General features: G+C 29.8%; 4 protein-coding genes across 4 annotated transcripts; all 4 read right to left on the reverse strand.

Annotated features, from left to right (window-relative positions):
* Positions 1 to 1,365: 1,365 nt before the first annotated feature.
* Positions 1,366 to 2,004, reverse strand: LOC114165647 (germin-like protein subfamily 3 member 3). The gene has a single exon (XM_028050220.1). It carries the CDS (start codon positions 2,002 to 2,004, stop codon positions 1,366 to 1,368), a length of 639 nt encoding a protein of 212 aa, XP_027906021.1.
* A 2,045-nt stretch (positions 2,005 to 4,049) lies between these two features.
* LOC114167318 (auxin-binding protein ABP19a-like) lies at positions 4,050 to 4,853 on the reverse strand. Its single transcript, XM_028052376.1, has one exon. The coding sequence runs from the start codon at positions 4,819 to 4,821 to the stop codon at positions 4,180 to 4,182; it is 642 nt and encodes a 213-aa protein (XP_027908177.1). The 5' UTR covers positions 4,822 to 4,853; the 3' UTR covers positions 4,050 to 4,179.
* Positions 4,854 to 9,429: 4,576 nt separating this feature from the next.
* LOC114166476 (auxin-binding protein ABP19a-like) lies at positions 9,430 to 10,371 on the reverse strand. The gene has a single exon (XM_028051214.1). It carries the CDS (start codon positions 10,333 to 10,335, stop codon positions 9,715 to 9,717), a length of 621 nt encoding a protein of 206 aa, XP_027907015.1. The 5' UTR covers positions 10,336 to 10,371; the 3' UTR covers positions 9,430 to 9,714.
* A 2,585-nt stretch (positions 10,372 to 12,956) lies between these two features.
* LOC114166260 (germin-like protein subfamily 3 member 1) lies at positions 12,957 to 13,969 on the reverse strand. The gene has a single exon (XM_028050977.1). The coding sequence runs from the start codon at positions 13,915 to 13,917 to the stop codon at positions 13,288 to 13,290; it is 630 nt and encodes a 209-aa protein (XP_027906778.1). The 5' UTR covers positions 13,918 to 13,969; the 3' UTR covers positions 12,957 to 13,287.
* Positions 13,970 to 23,520: the final 9,551 nt, after the last annotated feature.

Genomic DNA, 23,520 nt, shown 5'->3' on the forward strand with positions numbered 1-23,520 from the left:
AATAATTTTACAGGATAGATAAGTGTATAAAATGAATAAGTAATAAAGTAGAAAGTTTAAATATTATTTTTCAAAAAACTTGTGCAACACTTAAACTCGTATGCTAGAGTAATCAATTTTATAAATATTTCTTCTTACTGATAATTTTGATAATTAAATTTGGTTAATATTTTTCTTAATTTTTCTGATATTTTCACCTATCTGTAAAATATTAATATGTAAATCAAATATTTTTTTTTTCAATTTTATGAAATAAAACTTAAAGTAACTAAAAAGATAGTAATGAAAATAAAAAGTAACACATGATAATAACTTTTTCTATCCATAACACAAATGTTTCTCTTGTCATTCACACATGAACCATTGACTTTGATAAATATCACTGATGAATTTATATTTGTTTTAAAATAATGGATTCATAAATTTTTTATTTTATATAATGTTTAATTTTATCTATTTTATTTTACGTAAAACTTTGACTTCCAGCTTACATTATTCTTGATACTAAATTTACTCTCCAACCGCACCACATAGGCATAGATAAATATATTTGTAATATAAGGCTCTCTGTTTTGTTTCAGGCGGTACTCTTTCTTACCGTCAAATTATGAGCCTTTTCAGATTATGTGTTTTGACGCATGATTTCTTCATTATGCGAACACAGTTTTCTTGAGTGGGTCAACGTAAACATAAATTAAATAGAGGATGTTTGTTGGCTTACGCGAAAGGAAACAAGTCGTGATTTGATTCTATATTAATAATATGAAGAAATAAGATCGATTAAGTTGATTTAAGAGTAAGAATGAGAGAGATTATCACCAACAAAAACTATCAATTTGAAAAAATAAATTGATTTAGTTCTAAATCCACGAATTTTTTGTAAAGAAATGTTACATATAAAAAAGTACAAAATCAGTGAAGATTTGAGGTCTCATTTCATTTCAATACTTATAAGTGGTTTAAAACTACTATTTTAAGTACGCGACAATAAATTAAGGTAGATGTTTCTGTTGTAGTTTCTTGTTTTTATTGTTAAAATGAAAACATGTTTTTTCAAAAGACATTGAAGTCAAGTGTATGTTTGGATCATCATTTCAACATTCAAAAATCAGTTGAAGAATATAGAAAATCAGACCACTTATTTGATGTTATTGGATTCAAAGTCAACCTTTTCAACTGTAACTCAAACAAACCCTAAGATGATAGAAGTGGAAAGATTAAGAGCGGACATAAAAGACGAAAAGTGAAACACAGTGTAATGCTGACAGTGATTATTGGAACGAAAAAGCACGATAACACAGAAACAAGTTTATTGCAGAAGCCGATTCATCGTCAGAAAACTGTATTAATACGTTGGCATTAATCCTAGCCGGTGCCATTGAAAAAAGCCTTGAGCTTCCTGACTTGGGGTTCATCAAGGAAGGTGGTTCGGGCAATGATGGCGCTAGGGACGTCGTTGGCAGAGAGTTCTATTGGAAGAAAACGGAAACGAGGGTTAGCGCTACTAAAAGCGGCGAAAGCAGTGGCTTTCCCGGTACCGGAATTGATAAGATAATGGCGCAGTCCTTCTGGAAAAACCACGAGATCTCCCTGTTGGAGTGTATTTTGATAAGCTTTCCGAGGTGTAAAGAGTCCAACGGTGATTTCACCTTGTTGCACTAATAGTATTTCAGTGGCAGCATGATCGTGCACCGGAACAATTCCACCTTCCTCGATCTCTACACATCCTCCAGAAATGCCAAGACCATTGAGAATAGGAACCTCAGTAACAGATGCAGGGAATAGTACAGTGTTGGATGGGACTGCAATGCTTGGTGCTCCATTAAAACTGTACTTGAAGTCTGCAGCTGTTACTGCATCATAAGGGAGGCAGTTATAGCCAGCAGGGCTGTTTGGACCGTTGAGGTCTGCCTTGCAGAAATTTTGCAGAGGGGAAGCATGGGAAGTGGATGAAACAAGACAACAAAGTATGAGCATCAGAATCATCTCTTCTGATGAATTCATGATACTACAACAAAACAGGGAATGAATGTGAGAATGGATTGGCTAGCTAATTACCTATATTTATAACCAACCAAAGATAAAGGTTTTGCACAAACTCTCAACACTCTCAACTGTAGGTCGTTTATATGATGTATCATAGAAGAAAGGAAGAATTAATGTTTTCCTCGTCGTCGCTAACGATATATATGAAGAATTATTTTTAAGAAAGTGTCCATATATTTTCAATCCACTTTAATAAAAATTGAATTTTTCTCAACTCAACTTGAACTTGTGATGAGTCGGATTGGTTTACGGATTGAAATCCATTTTAATACCTCTAGTAAATTAATTATTAAAGTGATTAATTATTTTTTATCACTAAAATTTGTCACTAACAAAATATTTTCTTATTATATAATACATCATTGATAAAATTAAGTAAGATGAATTGTAGTTTCTATTTGAGTTTCTAAAAATCTGGATATTTTTATAATTCAATTCTTATTAAATTTTTATCGTACATTAAGTGTTAGAATAATTATATTTTTCAATTCAAATTCTTATATTTAATTTTTCTCTTGGTCGACTACCTAAAGAATTTGTGACTGAAAAGTCATGAATAATGAAGAAAATAATCATTTCACTATATATATTAAAAGAAAAAAATAAATAACAAGAATTAGATTAAAACTTATAAAAAAATTTTAATACCCAATATACATAAAATTTTCACAAAAACTTAATGAGAAATATTTAAAATCATTAACTTAAAATTTAATTAAGCCTAAAATATATATCGGAGAAAGAAAAAAGGATATTAATTGTGTATTGTCTTTTTTTAAGAAAAACATACCATCATTTCAATTTTCCTTTAGTTGTAGGTTGCACGCTTACAGCGAGTTTTTAATTTTAGTTACGTTGTTTATGTTTTTATATTTGTATGTAACAAAAACAAGTTTTTGTTCATACTACACAATAATCTTGACTGAAGAAGGATACTTTATCTGTTAGGTCTTGAACAACAGAAATATTAGTCCTTTCGTTCACCACTATCCCACGCTATCACCTCTGCCATTATTGCACCTTCATCATCACACGTCTCATTGCTCTCAACTTAATTCATGTTTCTTTGGTTTTTTGTTAAAAAGGAAATAAACATAGACGTGATCATTTTGGTAAAAGTTTGTCGTTCATAGTTTTGGCTTAAAATGTATTAGTTTAGATGTTTCCGATGTGAATAAAAAATAAGTTGTTTACCTTATTGCTTACCTTATTAATTAATTATATATATATATATATATATATATATATATATATATAATTTGTAGGGTTATAATGGGTATCAAAGTAAAATTTGGTATGCATAGAAAAAACGTGGGGGTGTAATAAGGAACCCCTCACTTAATTACACTGCTAAAAGAAAAAGGCATGCATTTCCTTATCCATAATTTACACGAAAAGCTTTTGTACCTTCACAATATTAATTATGTTAACATGTTAGTATTTTAATTACTATTAAATTAAATTATTAATACATTATATTGTTAAAATAAATTTGTAAATAAACTTCTGACTTCAGTATCTTCTCATCATAGTTGGTGGTGTCATACGTTGACTTCATTTCTTGTTGTATTTATAATAGTAATTTGGTTGAAAATTGTAATTAATTCCTTAATTTTTCAAGCGTTTGATAAATCAAGAAATACAATAATTTTTTTAACTCAAAAAAAATTATTTATTAAAAATGCGCACTAAAGATTAGATAAAAGATACTGATATAACTAGTAAAATAATCATTATTATTTTCTTAAATTTTAAAAATTACAGTTAAATAAAACAACTTTTTTTTAAAATGCGGCACTTTATAGAAGAGAGAGTATCAAATAAAAACATATATGAAAAAAAAATACTCAATAAAACCTAAATTTTATAAAATCCGTAGTTTTGAAACAAACAAAAAGAAGTTAAAAGATCGATCGATCATTTTGCAAATGAGATAAAAATACAAATGTACTCATATTACCAAAACATATCTTTATACAATATCATTATTAGAAAACAACAGGTAACACCAATTAACGTTGACATAACATAAATAAGTAACTTGATCAAGTTTAAGAACATGATCCAAACCTAAATGGAAAAGACAAGGACATAGCCAACAACATCACCATGGACAATGATTAGCGACAAACATCAGGAATAATCAATTCCTCTGCCACCAAAACGCGCCTTAAGCTTCTTCACTTGTTCTACATCAAGGAAGGTAGTTTGTGCAATCAATTCAGAAGGTAAACTGTTACCAAACAACAAAAGGTCAAGAAGTTGTGCTCCAGGGTTTGCGCTACTGAAAGCAAGAAAAGCAGTGGCTTTTCCGTTTCCAGAATTCACTTGAAAATGAAGTTGTCCTTGTGGGAAAACCATAACATCTCCTGCTTTCAGAGTCTTCGAATAAACTGCAGATGGTGTCATAAAACCAGCGGTGATTTGACCTTCCACCACTATCAAAAGTTCAGTGGCAGCAGGGTGTGTGTGCATTGGGATTGATCCACCTTTTGCTATGTCTAACCGTGCTGCGGAAACACCAAGACCATTCAGACCTGGAAAATCAGTGACGAATGCAGAGGTTAATGCAGCATTGAAGGTGTTTGTGGTATTTCCCGCTACCAAGCCAGAGAACACAAAGTCATCCACCGTCACTGTGTTAGGTGGCTTGCACTGATATCCTGAAGGGCTATCAGGTCCCTTTAGGTCTGCTACACAGAAATCATTGACAGCAGCATTGGAAGTGCATGAGAGAATAGTGAAGAGGAATAGACTATGAGTTATCTTCTTCATCTTTCAACTTTCATCAATGAATTTGGTGTGAAGGTAATGTGAAGTTGACGAGCTATTTATAGAGCTACTCTTACACGTTGAAGGTACGTGGCTCTTAAATCCTGCAGAAAAGTTATTTTTTCTGATTAATTCAGTTTAAATAAGATGCATGTGTATCATTACTCAATCCTTTAATCAAACTTGAGCATGAAGTTATGAGCTGCATAATTACATTTTATATATGAGAGAATGACGTGAAACATGAACAGCCACAAGCAAAGTAAGTAGTTGTCGTATTAAAATTAGTGACATTAGAATGAAACAGTAGATAGAAACTTTTGTTAACTTTTTATGAATTTAATAAAAATATATAAAGTGTACACTGCACATTTTGTTCACTATTCTCTGGAAGAACTTTTTTAAATAATTTTTTATTTTTTTGGTTTATGTAATAAATTATATTAAGTACTGTAGTATTGAAAGAGGATGGTTTTTATTATTAGTTAATGCAAACTTCATAAGTACCCGTATTTTATCTTTTGAATGATAATAAATTTTAGTATTTACTTTACACCGCAAGAAATTCGTTAATTAGTGATGATATATTAGGGACAATAATAAATTCATTCATAAATTCAAATTTCTTAACAGATTTTGCACCAATTAAAAATTCTACATGTATAAAACCTATAAGAAAAATTTATTAGTAAATTACAATCATTGTTACGACAAATGTTTAGATCGGCAACTTTTTCATCACATTACAAATGGCAAAAACCGTTAAAATTGTTTGTCGATAGATTACAATTCATGGTAGTGAAGGATATTTTTATCGCTATCTTATTATCACAATTATCAACGGTCTCATTTCGTCGATAAATGTATTCGTATTTTAGATGATAAAATTTTCTACCCAATCTAAGGAGGAGGTGACGCATAGGCTTGCTAGTAACAGAGTGGTGGATGAAGAAGAAAAGAAAGGATGAAGACAAGTAAGACGATGAGATCATCCCAAAGGATAAAAATGACCCGGAGGTGGTGGTGGCATTACGACCCGACAACAATTAGGAAGAAAATGATGAGGAAAAAAAAGAAGAGAAGAAGGAAGACCAAAACTCAACCATGTATTTTTCTGACAGGAATACCTACAAATATTTATTAACGAATATTCATAGATGAATTTGTAGTTGTCCATTATTACTGACAAATTTTCATATCCCTCAATAAAGTTTACCACAACATATAGATTGACGAATTATGCTCATGATATTCTTATAACATTAATAATTAAATAAAATTAATTATTTCTATTTAATCTTTAAATATCATAATAAATATAATTTATTAATATTAGATTTTCTGAAATATTTATTGTCAATTTATCGTGTGTTGTTAGTGTAAAAAGATTACTTTATCAATTAATTAAAAAGTAATTTTAAGTAAATACGAAAATAACTTTACTTAACAGTTGGAATTAAATAATAACAAATACATTTCAATTTTTTTTTTTTCATAATTCTTTGTACCAAAAATATTTTTTTAAACTACCTATTTACTCTTTTTTAATTGCGTTTACCACCATCCTATTATCATTCCATGTAATGCATAGAGTAGGGTAGGTGGATTGATATCAGGTTCAGGTCCATGAATGAGAAAAAGCCAAGTCAACTTCGATAGTTTAAAAAACTTACAATTTTTAAAATTGTATTTTATTTCGTTAAAACTAAAATTTATATGAAAATAATCCTTATATATTATTTAAAAAAAATAGTTTAATATTTTAAAAATTTATGTATTTAAAATTTTCAAATCCTTATTTATTATTTTGTCATCAACAATAAAAAGGGACGAGCTTCTTAATTAGTTAATAATATAAAAAGTTTTTAACTATTAATGCAATTGTGTATATTAAACTCTTGTTTTATGCTAAATGATAACTCCTATGTTAAGACAACCTGATACAAAATGCAAAAGAATAACGAATATACTCCTTAAAACAAGGTTACTTATTTAAACCAATTTATTATCCTGTAATCGTTTTTTCTTGGAGGTCAACATTTAATTTACTTGGTTATATTGATGTATATATTTGTACGTGAGAGTTCCTTACACGCCAAAGCCAAATATTTTCTTTTAGAAAAATAATCAATTAAAAATTAGTTTAGACAGTGATCAAGTCTATACTATGCATTTGTTTCGTGTATTCCAATGCCAAACTTTCTCACCACACAAGGACGAATGAAATCTTAAATTAGTTTTTACATTAAAACTACATGTCACTATAATTTAAAATTTCCATGGGAATTTGTTCTAAAAAATTAAAATTAGATAATTCGATAGTCGCTTTTATGAAAAGTAAAGAGTGGTGATACTTTGACACTACAAAAAGAATAAAACATACTCATTTGACATTCTAAAATAAAAATATTTTAATTATATTTATTTTATTTTTAAATTTAAGTTTTATAATATATATTATTATATTATTAAACAGAGTATCAAATGGGTGTATTTTTAACATAGTAGTTTTGTTTATCAAAAGTAAAATAGCCATTTAGAAAATTGAGGAGGTGCACGAAGAAATTGTGAGGCTTCAAGAAGCAAAAGTTCTCTTTCAGTTAGTTCTGGTTGACCCAATGGATTATCATGTGGCTACCAAAATTTTGATCAATATCCAGCTTCCCGAAAAAAGCACGGTTTATAAGATAAGATCTTGGTGTACGCAAAAAGAAAAAAAAAATAGTAAAAGAGTGTTTTAGGCAGATTCTTTATTCGGAAATTAATCATCAACAATATATGGTAAAAAAAAAATCTTAGGGACCAAGAAACCATTTTTAAATGACTGATTTTAAAAACCAAATTTAGAATTGCTTTGATATACTGATTTTTTTTTTTTTCTCTCATTTGGTGCTTAATAGTTGTCATCACTAAATCAGACAAAGTATAATTTGCATATATTTTAAAGAGCATATTTTAGCATTGATAAAAAGGATGCATAGTACATTAAAGTTAAAGCAAAACATTTGATAGTGGTTAATACATATGAAAAAAAAATTATATCTAAATTAGGGATCATTTTATATATGGGATATACTAAATTAAAGAAACGGGTAATTACACAATTTAGTAATATTTAAGGTTGAGGTATTATGTGTGCTAGATCCGAAGTCCCAATGACGTGGGTTACGTGGCTTAAAAACAACGTAAGGAACAGTATTATTATAAAAAATAGCAGGAAAAAATTGACTAAATCTATCAGGATCTGAATCACATTTGATTTCAACAATAATTATCAATATCAATTAAAATAGAGTTAAGACTATTTATACCGATGTAATAACTTAAATCTCACTCTTTATTGATGAAACAATTAAATGTTTCTTATTCTTTAATGATAAGACATAGACCATCTTTGTTAAAAATCTCTTCATTTTTGTTTATTTGCATTATCTTAAATATTTAATATATCTTCAAATTGCTAACTATTTTTCTTATCAAATAAAAGTTGAACATTCTTGGAAAATTAAAAAGAAAAATTCGTATTTATTTTCTTCATTAAATATCAAAATATTTATTGATAATATAATGCATAAATTGATTATATCGTGCAATATTGATGTTCTTAAAAAATATATAGGTTTATTTTAACCTTAAGGTTTATTATCTGTTAAAAGGTTGCACATTTCTTCAATTTTCTCTTTTAAATTTGACACCATGTTTTCAATCAAGTATGCATATTTAAAACATATTTTTAAATATTTAAAGTTTTCGGAAATTGATTACACATATTTACGTATGATTTCTAAATTTTAAAATATTTAAAATATATTTATGCGAGTCTTAATTTAAATTTAAAAATCTATGTAATAATACGTTTAGATATACGTACCACTCTTATTTAATTTGTAATATACTACATAATATTCATTTTTTCACCTCCTTAATTTTTAGAATTTTTTTAGAGTGTGTTGATATGCAAATGCACTATTGTTTAAATTATGAATTGTCATTTTGTCATGTACAAAAAATTGATAAACTCTATAGTTTACCTATCTTAAAAAGGGTTAAATATGTTTTTTGTCCCTTAACTTTCAGTAAATTTTAAAATTAGTCTATTTCAAAATTTTGGACCAATTTAGTCTTTCATCTTTCGAAAACGTAGATTTAGTCATTTTAATCAAATTTTGTTAAGTTTATTTGACATTTCAAACACGTTTCATAATAGTATTTGACTTAACATTAAAGTAAAAATGTGTCAAACAATATAAATAACTCAAATACAATCCTGAAATGCGTACGAAACATTAAATGAACCTAACAAAATTTGATTAAAAGTACTAAATCCACCTATTTCAAGGGATAAAGGACTAAATTGGTCCAAAATTTCAAAATAGACTAATTCTAAAATTCACTGAAAGTTAAGGCACCATATACATATTTAATTTTTTAAAGATAATACATACAATATTGGATTAGTTGATCATTCAAAATTCTTGACATTGGTGTGTATTAAAACTAAATTCTTAATTCTTTCTTTGGTACAACCAAAAAAACAAAAAATCTTTATTGACATGATGGACAAGTAAAGTAAAATTACTTAGTTTTTAAAACAAAAAGATGTGCAAGCCCTTAAATTTAGACTTCTTCCTTTTATTTGGCTTAGTTGCAAATCACCTACCACAAGTGATACTACGACATCATTCTTGAATAACACAGGTAAAACAGTATCAAATGAAAGATATAATAATTAAGTAAACTAATCAAGTTTAAGCATATCTTAACCCACTACTCTTCTTAATTACTCCACTTTCCAACGTGCTTATGAAATCTTCAACTTCAAAATGGAAAATACATGCACAACATTATTATCAGAAACAAACAAACATAGGAACGATGAATGCATGAGCAATGTTTCTATCCTCTGCCACCAAAACGAGGCTTAAGCTTCTTCACTTGTGCATAATCAAGCAGAGTAATTTGTGAAATGAACTCCGAAGGCAAGTTGTTGCCGAACAGAAGAAGATCAAGTAGTTGTGCTCCTGGGCTTGGATTACTGAAAGCAAGAAAAGCAGTGGCTTTTCCCTTACCAGAATTTACTTGGAAATGCAAGAGTCCTTGTGGGAAAACCATAACATCTCCTGGTTTCAGTGTCTTCTGATAAACTGCACCAGGTGTTATGAACCCAGCAGTGATTTCACCCTTCACCATTATCAGAATTTCACTTGAAGCAGTGTGTGAGTGCGCCGGAACCAATCCACCCTTGGCTAGGTCTAACCGTGCTGCAGATAAACCAAGACCGTTCACACCGGGGAGTTCAGTCACAAATGCAGGGGTTACTGCAGCATTGAAAATTCCTGAGGTGTTTCCTGCAACTAAACCAGAGAACACAAAATCATCCACTGTCACTGTGTTCGGTGGCTTGCACTCATAGCCTGAAGGGCCATCGGGACCCTTTAGGTTTGCTACGCAGAAATCGTTCACGAAAGCATGGGAAGTTGATGAGAGAAGAGCGAAAAGAAAAAGAGTGTGAATCATCTTTAGAATTTCGATGAATGAAAATGGAGTTGGTGTGAAGGTGGTGTGGGATTCGGAAGCCATTTATAGGGCAAGTTTTACAAGTTGGAGACTAAACTAAGAGATGACCATGCAGTAACGTAGAATTTACTTCCACATGGCAATAACTCTCAAGTCAAATTCATTATATGAAAAATGTTGAACATTGACTGAGAGAATATAAAAAATATCATTAGGAATTGTAAATCTTGATCAAAAAACACGATAGAAGTATAAGGAATGTAAAATACATTGCTGCAGAATCTTTCGTGAATTTTGCTGCAGGATCCGAGTGCTTAATCTTGGAAGTCTCATCTAACGATCTATCAAACCAATTTTGTATGTTTGAGTTAGATTTTATGAATAAATTAAAAATAATTTTTTTTCTATGATTTCTTACCAAATTTATTACGAAAAATGTTTTATATAAAATATTTTACAAAATAATTAGCAACAATTTTTTGTAATTTTTTTTATAATAAAATTTGTAAATATTTCTTTTAAAATAAATTCAAAACAAAATTAATTTGAAATATAAGTCCTTTTAATATGTGTGTCATAGTTGTGATTTTCTTTTTCTTTTTTTCAGCGAGACTGTTTATATTATTATGTATAAACAGGAATAAAAATGTTGTAGTATTCTAAGAATTTCAAATATGAATTTTCCGTTAACTTTGACATATAGAAAAATTACGTTGTTTTCATTTGAAGTATTATATGTGCTAGATCCAAAGCCCCTCAAAAAGTGGCTTAAAGAAGGAGGAAGGGTTGACATTAGGGTCGTGAATTTATCATTATAAAAAAATTGAAATTTTGATTCATGCATGATTATTATTATACAATAACATGAAATGTTGTTATCATAGAAAAAAGTATACTGACTCATGCAATTGTATAAATTATTCGTTCTTTTTTATTATTTTAAATGTCACTTTTAATTTTTGTATACTATTTTCCACCTTATAAAGTAAGGAAAACGGTTTGTTTATTTTGGTGAAGAAATGAAAAAAATAGAATTGTGCATCTTTCACTTTTTTTTAATGAATTGCACTATGTGAAAATTAGTGTTTAATTAGAAAGAATATTTGGAAATAAAAGTATGGGCGGAAAAGTGGTATGGGCCCACGGTGAGTCTCTTAAAACGGAGCGTACCGAGTTGAAATTCTCAATTTTTTTGGTCTGTCTTGCCCAACCTGCAAAATTAACATACTAAAAATGAGTCACTCGCTCGCGAGTTTGTTTTTATATTTTTTTATTTATTATTATTTTTTAAATTAAAAATAATTAAATAGATTAAATTTTTTATTTTAAATTTTTGTAAAGATTTAAATATACAATATTATTATAATTTAAATCATTAACACTTACAAATTAAATTTTAATTATTAGTTATCAATAGAGTAATTTATAGTAATTATTTAAATTTATTTAATTAAAAATATTAATTTATCAATTAAAAACTTATAAAATATTTATATAATTTAAATATTCATAAGTATATATACAAAAAGAAAAAAATGGGTGGCCAACCCATCCTTTACGGGGCAGCTTGCAATTCCTGGGTGCAGGAAGAAAGGTATGGGTGTAGGAAGCAACGCCAAACATCAAACCCATTAAGACCCATTCAAAATCAACCTCAACCGAGGCCCTTATTTTTCTGTACCTCAAAGCATATATAATATTGTAACCAAAAAAAATTATTTACTTAAAATACTTAATGAAAATTCAATGCACTAATTATGAACTTTTGATGTTTGTAACTTAGATGTTTTATGAAATCTTTAATTTTACCATATTCGTATAAATTGTTTTTATATTATCACTTAATAATAAAATTATAGAATTTATTAATGTAAATTACTTTTTTATCATTTTATTTTTATTTTTATCATAGCATCTGTTTTATCATATTTATCCGTCTTTTCTTCGTATCTATTTTACAATTGTATTATTTTATTGCACAAAGAACCGCTTGCGGAGGTAGTGTAGTCTATCCTTGTAAAATAAAACAAAGTTTGAACATGTGACAAGAGAAATATAAAAAGATAAACAAATTTTTGGGTTTGATTTCTATTTTGATCTGGAATCATTTTTTTTCTAGTGTGTAGTCTGGCTTTTTATAGAAATCCAATTTCGCATGTGATACCTTTATCTTCAGTCGCATTCCAAGCTACAAATGGTCCATAACCATTATCACTTCTAAAAGGAGATAAACATTGGCATCAATAAAATTTGAAAAAAATAAGAAAGAAAGAGTTTATGTTAAAATTTAAACATTTTACATTCCACCTGGTAATGCTAAGATACATCGGTAAATGCTAACCCTGTTTAGGTTGTTTTCCAGTTCCCTATTTTGTTAAGTTTAATTTCTTTAAATAATTTTGATATCAGCAAATACTTGTTTGTTGATATATGTTATTTTTTGTTGTTGACAGATATTAATTCAAGTTTATAACATATCTGTTTCTTTCTTACCTTTACCACCAAACCAATTTATACCTTCCCTTAGCTTAGAATATTTGACATTAGTTCTATTACATAGTTTCATCATAATCCTTAAACTTTAGAAAACAACTCCGATTTTTGTGCATATAAAGAGGTAATAGTAAAGGACAAGAAGAATCTTTCTTGAAAAAGAAATAGCACGACATTTATCCACCAGGGAACATTGGATAAGGTTGTTCAGCATTTAACAGTGGCAAACCCTTCTAAACATGGTCATGCTGAAGTCTCAACACATTAAGCTTTGGAACAGAAATGGAAAACAAAAAGTCAAGCACTCCGCATGACACACGAGCAATAATCAATGACCAGAGGGCCTGGACAAGTCTAAGGAATTGAAACAACACAAGGTAATTAATAATGCACAGTAAGCAAGATAATGAACAATTCATAAATCATAACCATGAGACTGTGTGATCAGCCCTAGCTTAATCAGCCACTGCCTCCAAGAACACCCTTAAGCTTCTTGACTAGATCAGGGTCAAGGAAAGTGGTCTGTGTGATCAAAGGTGTAGAGAAGTTGCTGGCAAAGAGTGCAAAGTCAAGGATTTGGAGGCCAGGGTTAGCACTGCTGAAGATAGCAAAAGCTGTGGCCTTTCTCTTATGAGCTGCAATTTGAAAGTGCAACAAGCCTTGTGGGAAGAGCATAAGCTCTCCCCTTTTGAGTACCTTCTCATAAACAACGTTACTTGATGAGACAAATCCTGCAAGGATGTGACCCTGAGTCACCAGTAGAAGTTCATTGGCACCAGGATGAGTGTGGAGTGGGATAACTCCAGCAGGACCAAGGTCTAACCTTGCTGCTGATAGTCCAAGACCATTGACACCTGGGAATTGACCAACAAATGCTGGGGACACAGCAGCATTGATGATGTTTGTGACATTTGCAGCTTCAGATAAGCCAGCAAACACAAAATCATCTGAAGTAACTTTTGCAGGTGGCTTGCAGGGAAAACCTGCAGGGCCATCTGCACTTGTTAGGTCTGCCACACAGAAATCTTGGACAGTAGCATGGGAAGTGGATAAGAGAAAGGAAAGGAGGAACACAGTGTGGAGAAACATCTTGGCTTGGTAGTGTGAAAGTGTGAATGGGGATGTGAGAATTGTAGGCTACATGATGGTGCTATATATATATAAAGTTTGCTGCAAGTTGGAGCTGAACATAATATACCATGCAGCTAATAATGACAAATGCAAAATTAGAGCCAGAGTAACACTTTTTGGATTCTGTAGAACATTCCAGCTGAAGAGGTCCCCTCTTGTGGCACCAGACACAGAAAATGAAACGTTGTTTTCATAATAATTAAACCTTTTTGGTGAGTAAAGATTGCCCTAATTAATAAATGGCCTTTTTGATCTAATGTTGTAAGGCTCATCAGATAGGAAACAGTAAATACTTCTCTGACAAAATAAATTGTTATATTTATTTTCATTTGCTTCTCCAAAGTTTTATTTATATGTTGCATATTGCTAACTAACGAACTTACTGCTATACTGAAAAGTAAAGCTACAATGGCTACTTTGCAAGTCTTTGCTAGTAATTAATTATCAGAAACAATCAATCAACATCATGTGGAAATTACTCTCACGAATATGTCATGTCAAGCAGCTAATTATCTTATTTTTCCCAATTTTGGAGAATCAAAAGATATTTTGAGCGTGTAAATGCAAAATACTGCATCAGATGGAGAAAGAAACTACATAGGAATGTGGTCCAAAGTCATGTGGGAAGGATAAGAAAGCCATGAATACAGACATTTGACAGCTAAAAGCTTTGCTGTTCTTTCAATAGGAACCAAGTGAATGTGTGGAAAAGAGAAAGCCCCTATTTCCTGCTAAGATTTCTTATCAGTATCATTTGGCTGATATACAAGACTTTTATGGAGTAACTAAAGGGCACAAAGAAAGTTTACATTATCAGTTTGTCCTTTTGATATTAGCTTTTGGCATTCAGGATAAGCTTCTATATTCTGAAATAATATCTATTTTGTTTACTTTTACATAAATATCTTTAAGAAGCTCAAAGTCGAAAGTAAATAATATAAAGAATTTCTTTACAATAATTTCCTTGAAAACTTATTTATAATTTCCTTAAGTTCATTTCTTTTAATTCCAGAAATTTAGCTAAAAGTAAGAATGAAGAATATTGGAATAACAGTAAGAGAGTGAAATATTAATATATTTGTGAGATTTCATGTGCAGGGTTTCTTGAAGACAAGGTAGAAGTGAACAAATCACTACTGCAAGATTAAGATCTTGTTTCTGATACATGAAAAGCAGAATCTGATGAAGTTTCCTTTTCACTATTCACTTCAACCTGCCACTGTGAACGAGATTTTCTTCCCTTTGGACTTTTATTGGACAACGACTTGGCCAGAAATCTAACCATGCAAAGTGAATGATGGATGATGATGCATCACACTGAAGAGTATAGTATCTGTCTTCCAGTAGATTCCGCGGTTACACTATTTCTAACAGTTTCTTTGCTGCCCCTCAAATTCTTTTCAAGAGGAAAACCAAAGAGGAAAGAATAGTGAGGTATTTCACTGGAACCCATATATAAAAGTACAAAACCTCTGGTGAAAATTGGAAGACAGTGAAACCACAAACAAGTTACTCTGATATAATGTTTCTTGCTGCTTAAAAAAATATGGACAAAAAGTTAACTTCCTAGGTAAACCAAAACTACATGGACAGAAAAAGAAGAAGAAGAAAGCTCTACTACATGACTATCGAATGATTAGTCCTTTTGTCGGTTTTGGCTTAATGGATGCATGGAAGGACCATAATGTTTGTGGAAACAATTCCTAGCATCAAGGTTTTAAATTTTGCAATTTTGTCGAGCTTTATGATATATGTTGTAAGAAAATTTGAACAATTACAGTTGATGTTTAAAATTATGGTCTCAATCATGGAGGGAGTATTCTTACATCACTTTGCAAAAAGAGATTGCATGAAATTTATAATATAGAAAGTTGTGTGAATATACTTTAGAGAAAAAAGGAAAGTTGAATAGGAAAAAAAAAAAAAAAGGTTATCCAAGTTTGCAAGATTCAGAATTTGAGGAAAAAAAAAGAGTAGAACTCATTAACAATATTAATCAGATAATATTTTAAAAACTAATAAGTAAAAATCTTACTAATTAATGTACAGTGTCATTTGATAATTAAAACCTTCTTTACTAAATCTTAAAATCCAATATAAAAATTAATTATAATTTTTTTTATAGTCGTAACTATTTTAGTAATTAATAATTCTTTATTTTATAAATTAGTATCTAAATTAGTTATTACAGTAACTAACAACTTTTTATTTTTAAGATTGTTGATTAATGAAATATTTTATTGTAATGAATTAGAATTCAATATTCAAAGAAAAGAAATAGAAAATAAAAGGAAAAGTCGCAGAAAGTTTTCGTATCAATTATAAAAACTTTAAAATTAGTTTTGATAATCATCATTTGATTCAGTTATTCAAGATAAAACACAATCAAGAAGATTATTTTTTTTCAAAGTATTATACAAATGCTTTAAAAAATAGTTTCTCATTCAATTAATCATAAGTTCTTTTATAAAGAGTCACGTATATCCACTTGAAATCAAAAAAATTTAAATACTAATTGTACCTACTGGTCCAATGGTCTAATAGATGATGCTAAGTAATGCGGTCCAATAAAGTCCAATTAGTTTCATCACTAAAAGGACTACAAAATATTATAAGACACATCTATTGAGACAAATATTCGTATATTAACATTAATTATGAAAAATATCAGTTTATACTCTAATATTCTTTGATGACAAAGATTTATGAAATATTTGTTATATAGATTAAGATATCATATTAATATTAATATTAATATTATTATTTTTAGTATTTAAGTAAGGTAAGTTATTATTTTATTGATATTAGTTAATATTACGTTACTAATTTATTCTCATGTGTCAACGACCCAAAAAACCCTATAAATATCAAGAAATACATGTTCTCATATACTCATTTAGTTTTATTAAAGATCCGAATTTTCTTAATGGATCTTTCTTATGTTCAAGTCCTTAAGAACATACCTTAGAATTTTTTTTTTTTGTTGTTTCATAATTTTCTGAACTTAGATTCTCTATTTTGAACTTTGTATTGTTTCTGTATTATATATTTAAAATATACTCATCGATAATAACAATGATTTTAATGTTTCATAATATATCAAGAAAAATTATAATATATCAACGTTAGTATATTTTTTAATATTTAGTAGAATATAAAAATAAAATATCAAGTATAAAACATTTTTTATTATTTTTTGTGCTTTTCATTATTTTTTGTGCTCGCAATATTTTATAATAGTTAATATCTTATTCATTAGAGTTTAATATACTGAATCTTATATTTTTCAAATTTTTCGTTTGTAATTTTTTCTATCATTACAATATATTTCATGTGCATGATATGATGATATGATATATAAAGTAATGATTGAAAAAATTATAAACAAACAATATATTAAAAACTATATACTTCAAGATATATATATATATATATATATATATATATATATATATATACTTTGTTCCCATAATATATATTATTTAATATTTATATAATTATAATATTTTTTACTCTAAAATATGTATTTTCTTAATGTGATATTTTATAATAAAATTATTTAATTGATATTTAAAATAAACAATTACTGATACAAATGTGAATACAAATATATATGTTATTTATAAGAACATATATAAAATAAAAATTTTAGACCTATTTAATAGAAAGTAAAAATATTTTGAAATGACAATAAAATAATTAAATCATTACCCATGTAACATCCCAATTTCAGCAGCTTAAAACTAATAAGAAGGGAGTTTCATCATAGTTCCAAAACAGATAATCCAATGTACACAATATATTAATACGGTTTTACAAAATGTATGACTATAAAAATATATCACTTATACACTTGAACTAAACTAATAAACTTTGTACTACTGACCACTGCTAAAGCTCCCACTCTGAAAACCTCCTCTTCAACACTAACACGATGGCTCTTCATCCTCCAGAAGTGCCTTTGACACTGCAACCACATCTGCTCCCACCGAATAGGTGATCATCGCAAAAGGAAACATACAACACAAGACAGGAACACAAAAAGCAAGGGTAAGCTAATCTGATTAAGGAATCATGCAATTCAATTATAAACAGAAACCATGCAATCTTTCTCATTATCACCAGAATCATATAGACCACCACAACATCGGATCTCTTGGTGGCTTGCACCTGTGACGGTTCCCAAACTTTGCAGAGTTTGGACACAGGGGGTTATCACCCAACCACTCCCAAGGTAAGTCCCATCACCTCTATGACGGATCAGGTTCATAGACCAGAACCTCCTGCTACTCCCCCCGACGTAATCCATCATACTCTACATGAGTCTTAATGGTTACTAGGAGCGTCAGGATACCAACCAAAATTGAGTCCTTATGTCCTTACATACACTAAAACATTCCTCTAAGAGTTTCCCCTGAAATCCTAGTTCAACCACTTCTTCTCATATTCCAACTTCATGCAATTTCACCACACATATTACCAGTCATAACAATTCATGCATATCATAACTAAGTTCATATTTTAACATTCAAACATAGTTTCATCCATTAGAAACAAAGAAATAACACTCAACTGCAGGGGTTCTCGCCCAAGCTAGAAGGTCTCCCTTAGGCAAAAAGGCTCTCTCGCTTAGGCGAGGCTTAAAACAGAAAACAACCCAAACTCTGGGCGAATTCTCGCTCAGGCTAAGCTGTCTCGCTTAGACGAGAGTGACTCTCGCTCAAGCGAGACTGGCTCGCCTAGGCGAGATCTCGCACAGAAACAGGGGATAAGTTTCTGGTGTTTTCGCTCAGGCGAGAGCTGCTCACTTAGGCAAAAATACCAGATTCCCAATCTGTTCTCACATGCAACAGTAAAGAAATCTAGCACAATCCAAGCATACAGTCAATTACACAATTCAAGCACTCATACAACAATCAATCATGCAATTCAAAGTCATCAGAATGATTTATAGATGAAATTCAAGTAAAACAGTTAGCTTCCCTTACCTGTTATCCTGTTTAGACAACTTTATAAATGTCAATGCCTTAAAAACGTCAACACCTCTAACTCCACAGGATGCTCTATCTACACATAGAAACATCACAACAACGATCAAGACATACTGTTATGATGATCAGCAGAGACTCATACTGATGATTAAAACGTTGCATGCAAGCGGAAGAGGGCTTGCATGCAACAAAAAACAGAAAAAGACTAAAGCTTACGCGAACGGAGAAACTGATCAGTCCAATTTGAAGAGCTCGTCGAGAGGATCAGTCCTACGATCTCGATTCTTCAATCAGACGACCAAAGAGACAGAACCTCTAGAGAGAAGTCAGAAAACTCTAGAAAAGTGATTTCTAGAAAGATGGTGTGTTTTAAAATAATGAAACTCGTTTATAACAATTCTATTTATACTAAAATATTTTAATATTAAAATAATCGAGTCTCACTATTTTTAAATCACTATCACTTTTAAAACGTCATTTTCTAAGGTCTTACGACCCACACCATCCTTCCCTGTATATGTTAACAAGTATGATATTGAAATCACAATTTCAATAAAAATATTCAAGTCACTTATAGAAAAGCAAATATGCACATTTATTTGATCATTGGGTTTAATTGAATTAATGTGATTGAGGAAACCAATAGATAAACTAGGCTAACAAATTATTAATATTTTATTGGTTAAAATTTGGTTCTATAATTTTATAATAAATTTAAGGGTTAAATATGTTTTTGGTCCCTTAACTTTCAATGAATTTTGGAATTAGTCCATTTTGAAACTTTGGACCAATTTAGTCCTCCATATTTTGAAATGCGTGGATTTAGTCCTTTTAATCAAATTTTGTTAAGTTTATTTGACATTTCAAGCACGTTTCATAATAGTATTTGACTTAACATTAAAGCAAAAATGTGTCAAACAATATAAACAACTCAAATACAATCCTGAAATACGTACGAAACATCCAATAAACCTACCAAAATTTGATTAAAAAGACTAAATCCACGTATTTCGAAAGATCAAAGACTAAATTGGTCCAAAGTTTCAAAATGGACTAATTCCAAAATTTACTAAAAGTTAAGGGACCAAAAACATATTTAACCCTAAATTTAATTAAATCTCTGATTTTTATTTAGTTGAATTGAATCTTTTAATTTTTAAAACTGATTTAATCAGTTCTTTTGATTATATTGAAGCTAAATTTTTCTTAAAATTTATACATCAAATAACTATTAAATTAATTTTTTTTAATTGAATGATTTAATGTATAAATTATAATGGAAATTTAATTTTAATATAATAAAAAATTTAATTGAATTATTTTAAAAATTAAATTCAACGAAATAAAATTAAAAAATCTAATTAAATTTTTTATAAGAATTATATTATCTCACAAATAGATTGTGAGCATTTGTATACAATATTATTTGTTAGGAAATACAATGAGATTATTATGGTTATTCAAGGAATTATATTCCAACATGTTTTTTACCAGAAATCATTCAAACAGACAAACAAATAAATCAAAGTGGACTCCGGATAAAGAAAATAAAATAAATAGTACTAACAATAAATAAATAGTACTAACAATCTTGTGCTAAAATCAACTTCTGCCATGTATCTATACAAGATATCATTATGTTTTCTGGACTCTGTTCTGCAATGTCAGTGTGAGTAATTATAAACATAATTTTTTCTTTACTTTAACTTAATTGTTTTATATTTTGTCCAACTTTACTTCAACCTTATGTCTCATCTTGAAATATGGCCATATTGTTGTGAATTATAATTTATAATTTATAATTTATCTGTATTCCACCGACTCAGTTTAGGTGAAATTCAGAATTGAATGAGGTGGAGTTTATTACCACTCTCCTCCTAATTTATAATTTTGAAAAAAATGAAAATGTAAAAGAAAAAAAATTGTTCATATTAAGAAAAAAATAAAAATAATGAAAAGAAAGTTTAAAAATTAAATTAAAAATAAAATATTTTAAGTACCAAAAGAAAGTAAATTTGACTTTTAAAAAATAATTTTTATTTTCATCTGTATACCTTTAACAACAACAAAAATTATATTCCATTAGTATCAAATTTCTCTTTTGCATCTTTTTTTTGATAGAGAAGGGAGGGTGGATTTGTTGAAAATTTAAAGTGTTCATTTGGTTTGGTCCAGGAAAAGTAATATAAAGCAAATATTTAGGCCTTCTCCCTGCACCCCAATCTTTCTCTTCTATTCCCAATAATTACGTTTTTCTCGCTCATAAATTTATCTGTTGCTGATGGTTTCATCAAAATTTATTGTGCTACCAGTAACTTTCTTTTTATCTGTGCTTCTGGCTGCACCCCTAACATTTTGCTCCCACGTTCTGTTTTCTTCATTCACTCTCTTCAGGCAAAGTTCCCCCGAATCTGCCAGAACCTCCGTAACAACCTCCAGCACCCTAACGAGTACATATGCGGTGTCACCCTCTGTTTCCTCTACCGCCTCAATGAGTCTTAGATCATCAAGCCTCTCATCCCGTCCATCCTCTCCAACCTCGAGCATCGCCACCCCTTCGTTCGCTGCAACGCCGTTGCTGTCATGTCCTTCTACAAACTTCCTCAGGGAAAGTAGCTGCTCGACAGTGCACCGGAGATCGTCGACAAATTCCTCTCCTCCGAACAGGATCCTTCTAGTAAGCGAAACGCGTTTGCGTATCTTATTGTCCAGTAATTCTCTCCCTTTCTGGTAGAGTTGTTGGTGTGGGTGTGGGTGCGGGTGTAGGTGTTGCAGCAGATGGTGGTGGAGTTGCTGGTGTGGTGCGTGTAGGAACTGGTGTTGATGTGTGTGGTGGTGGTGGGGTGGTTGTAGGAGGTTGTGTAGTACGTGGTAATTTGTAACAAGAAAGTGGTACGTAGCTGAATCCAACCACCATCAGTTCGCACCTGTTCATCTACACTGCAGCCACGTCGGAAAGGAGACCGCCCCACCACCGTCAGTTCGCACACCTGCAACGAAACCTTCAGCACGCTTTCATCAAGCCACCATGAACGAACCATTGATGAAGCTGAAGAGCCATGGAAGAGCACCGAGAAAACACTAATCAAACTTAAAAAAATGATGGATGTATGAAACAAAATTCGTGATCCGTTTCAGAAAAGTATGAAATGGATCCCGAAATCCGTTTCATAAAAAAACATGAAAATTTATGAAACAGATTTTGGATTCCGTTTCATACTTTTCTGAAACGGATCACGAATTCCGTTTCTGGAAAAAAAATTTAAAATTTGTGAAACAAAATTCGTGATCCGTTTCAGAAAAGTATGAAACGGATCCCGAAATCCGTTTCATAAAAAACATGAAAATTTATGAAACGGATTTTGGAATCTGTTTCATACTTTTCTGAAACGGATCACGAATTCCGTTTCTGGAAAAAAAATTTAAAATTTGTGAAACTGAAGTCGTGATCCATTTCAGAAAAGTAAGAAACGAATCCCAAAAGTCGTTTCATACAAAAAAACGTTAAAAGGATTTCGTTTTTGTTTTTTATCTAATTTAAAGTTTAATTAACATTTAGTTTTATTTATTTTTATAATTACATTTATTTTTCAAAGAGTTATTTACAAATTAAATTAAATATATATATATATATATATTACTTTATTTTTAGATATATATTAAAATATATGAAAACATAATAAATAAACAAAGCAAAAATTAAAAAATAATAAAAATACATTTAAAATTTAAAAAACATATACTTTAAATAAATTAGAAAAAGTTATAATACAATGAATACTTTTTTAATTTAAAGTTTAAGTATTTTTTAATTTAATTTATATAAAATGGATTGTGAAATTCGTTTCTTACAAAACGGAAAAAAAATGAAACGAATTGTGAAATCCGTTTCTTAAAATCTTGAAACGGTTTTTGTCATCCGTTTCTTAGAATCCTGTAATGGATTTTGTCATTCATTTCATGAGAAATATAAAATAAATGAGACGGATCTCGCAATCCGCTATACTCTTCTCTGAAACGGATCTGGAAAATCGTTTTGGCACACATGAAATTGATATTCTTTGGGAGTGCAAAGACCTGCAGCAAAAGTAGATTCATTGGCTGGGTGCAGGGATGCAGTGCAGTTAATTTTTTTTTACTGTTTTTTCTCTTTCTTCATTTACGGGTAAAATTGGAAATAAGAAAAGTTTTAGGGTACAGGAGAAATGCTTTGGGGTGCAGGGAGAAGCCCCAATGTTTAAGTTTTGTGTAACTTATTAATTTGAATTTAATTTTTTTTTGTTATACACCCCGTTATGCTGTTTACTTGTGTAAAATTAATAATGGTTTTTATCACTTTTGATAAAAAAAAATATATGATCTCATACCAATAATATTGACGTCCCTTAGACTATTATAGATGGTAACATAAGTTTTTTTATAGATGATAACATAAGTTTTTAATCATAAATTTGAAATTTAATTAAGTAAAAACATCATGGAATAAGTTGAATCTTTGCCTGTGAGATTGTGAAAAAACAAAAAAAAAAAGTGTAAAAATTAGAAAAAAAACGCCTAACATAATTTGAAT

The sequence above is a fragment of the Vigna unguiculata genome, chromosome 10 (assembly GCF_004118075.2).
Source record: "Vigna unguiculata cultivar IT97K-499-35 chromosome 10, ASM411807v1, whole genome shotgun sequence".
NCBI classification, from domain to species: Eukaryota; Viridiplantae; Streptophyta; class Magnoliopsida; order Fabales; family Fabaceae; genus Vigna; species Vigna unguiculata.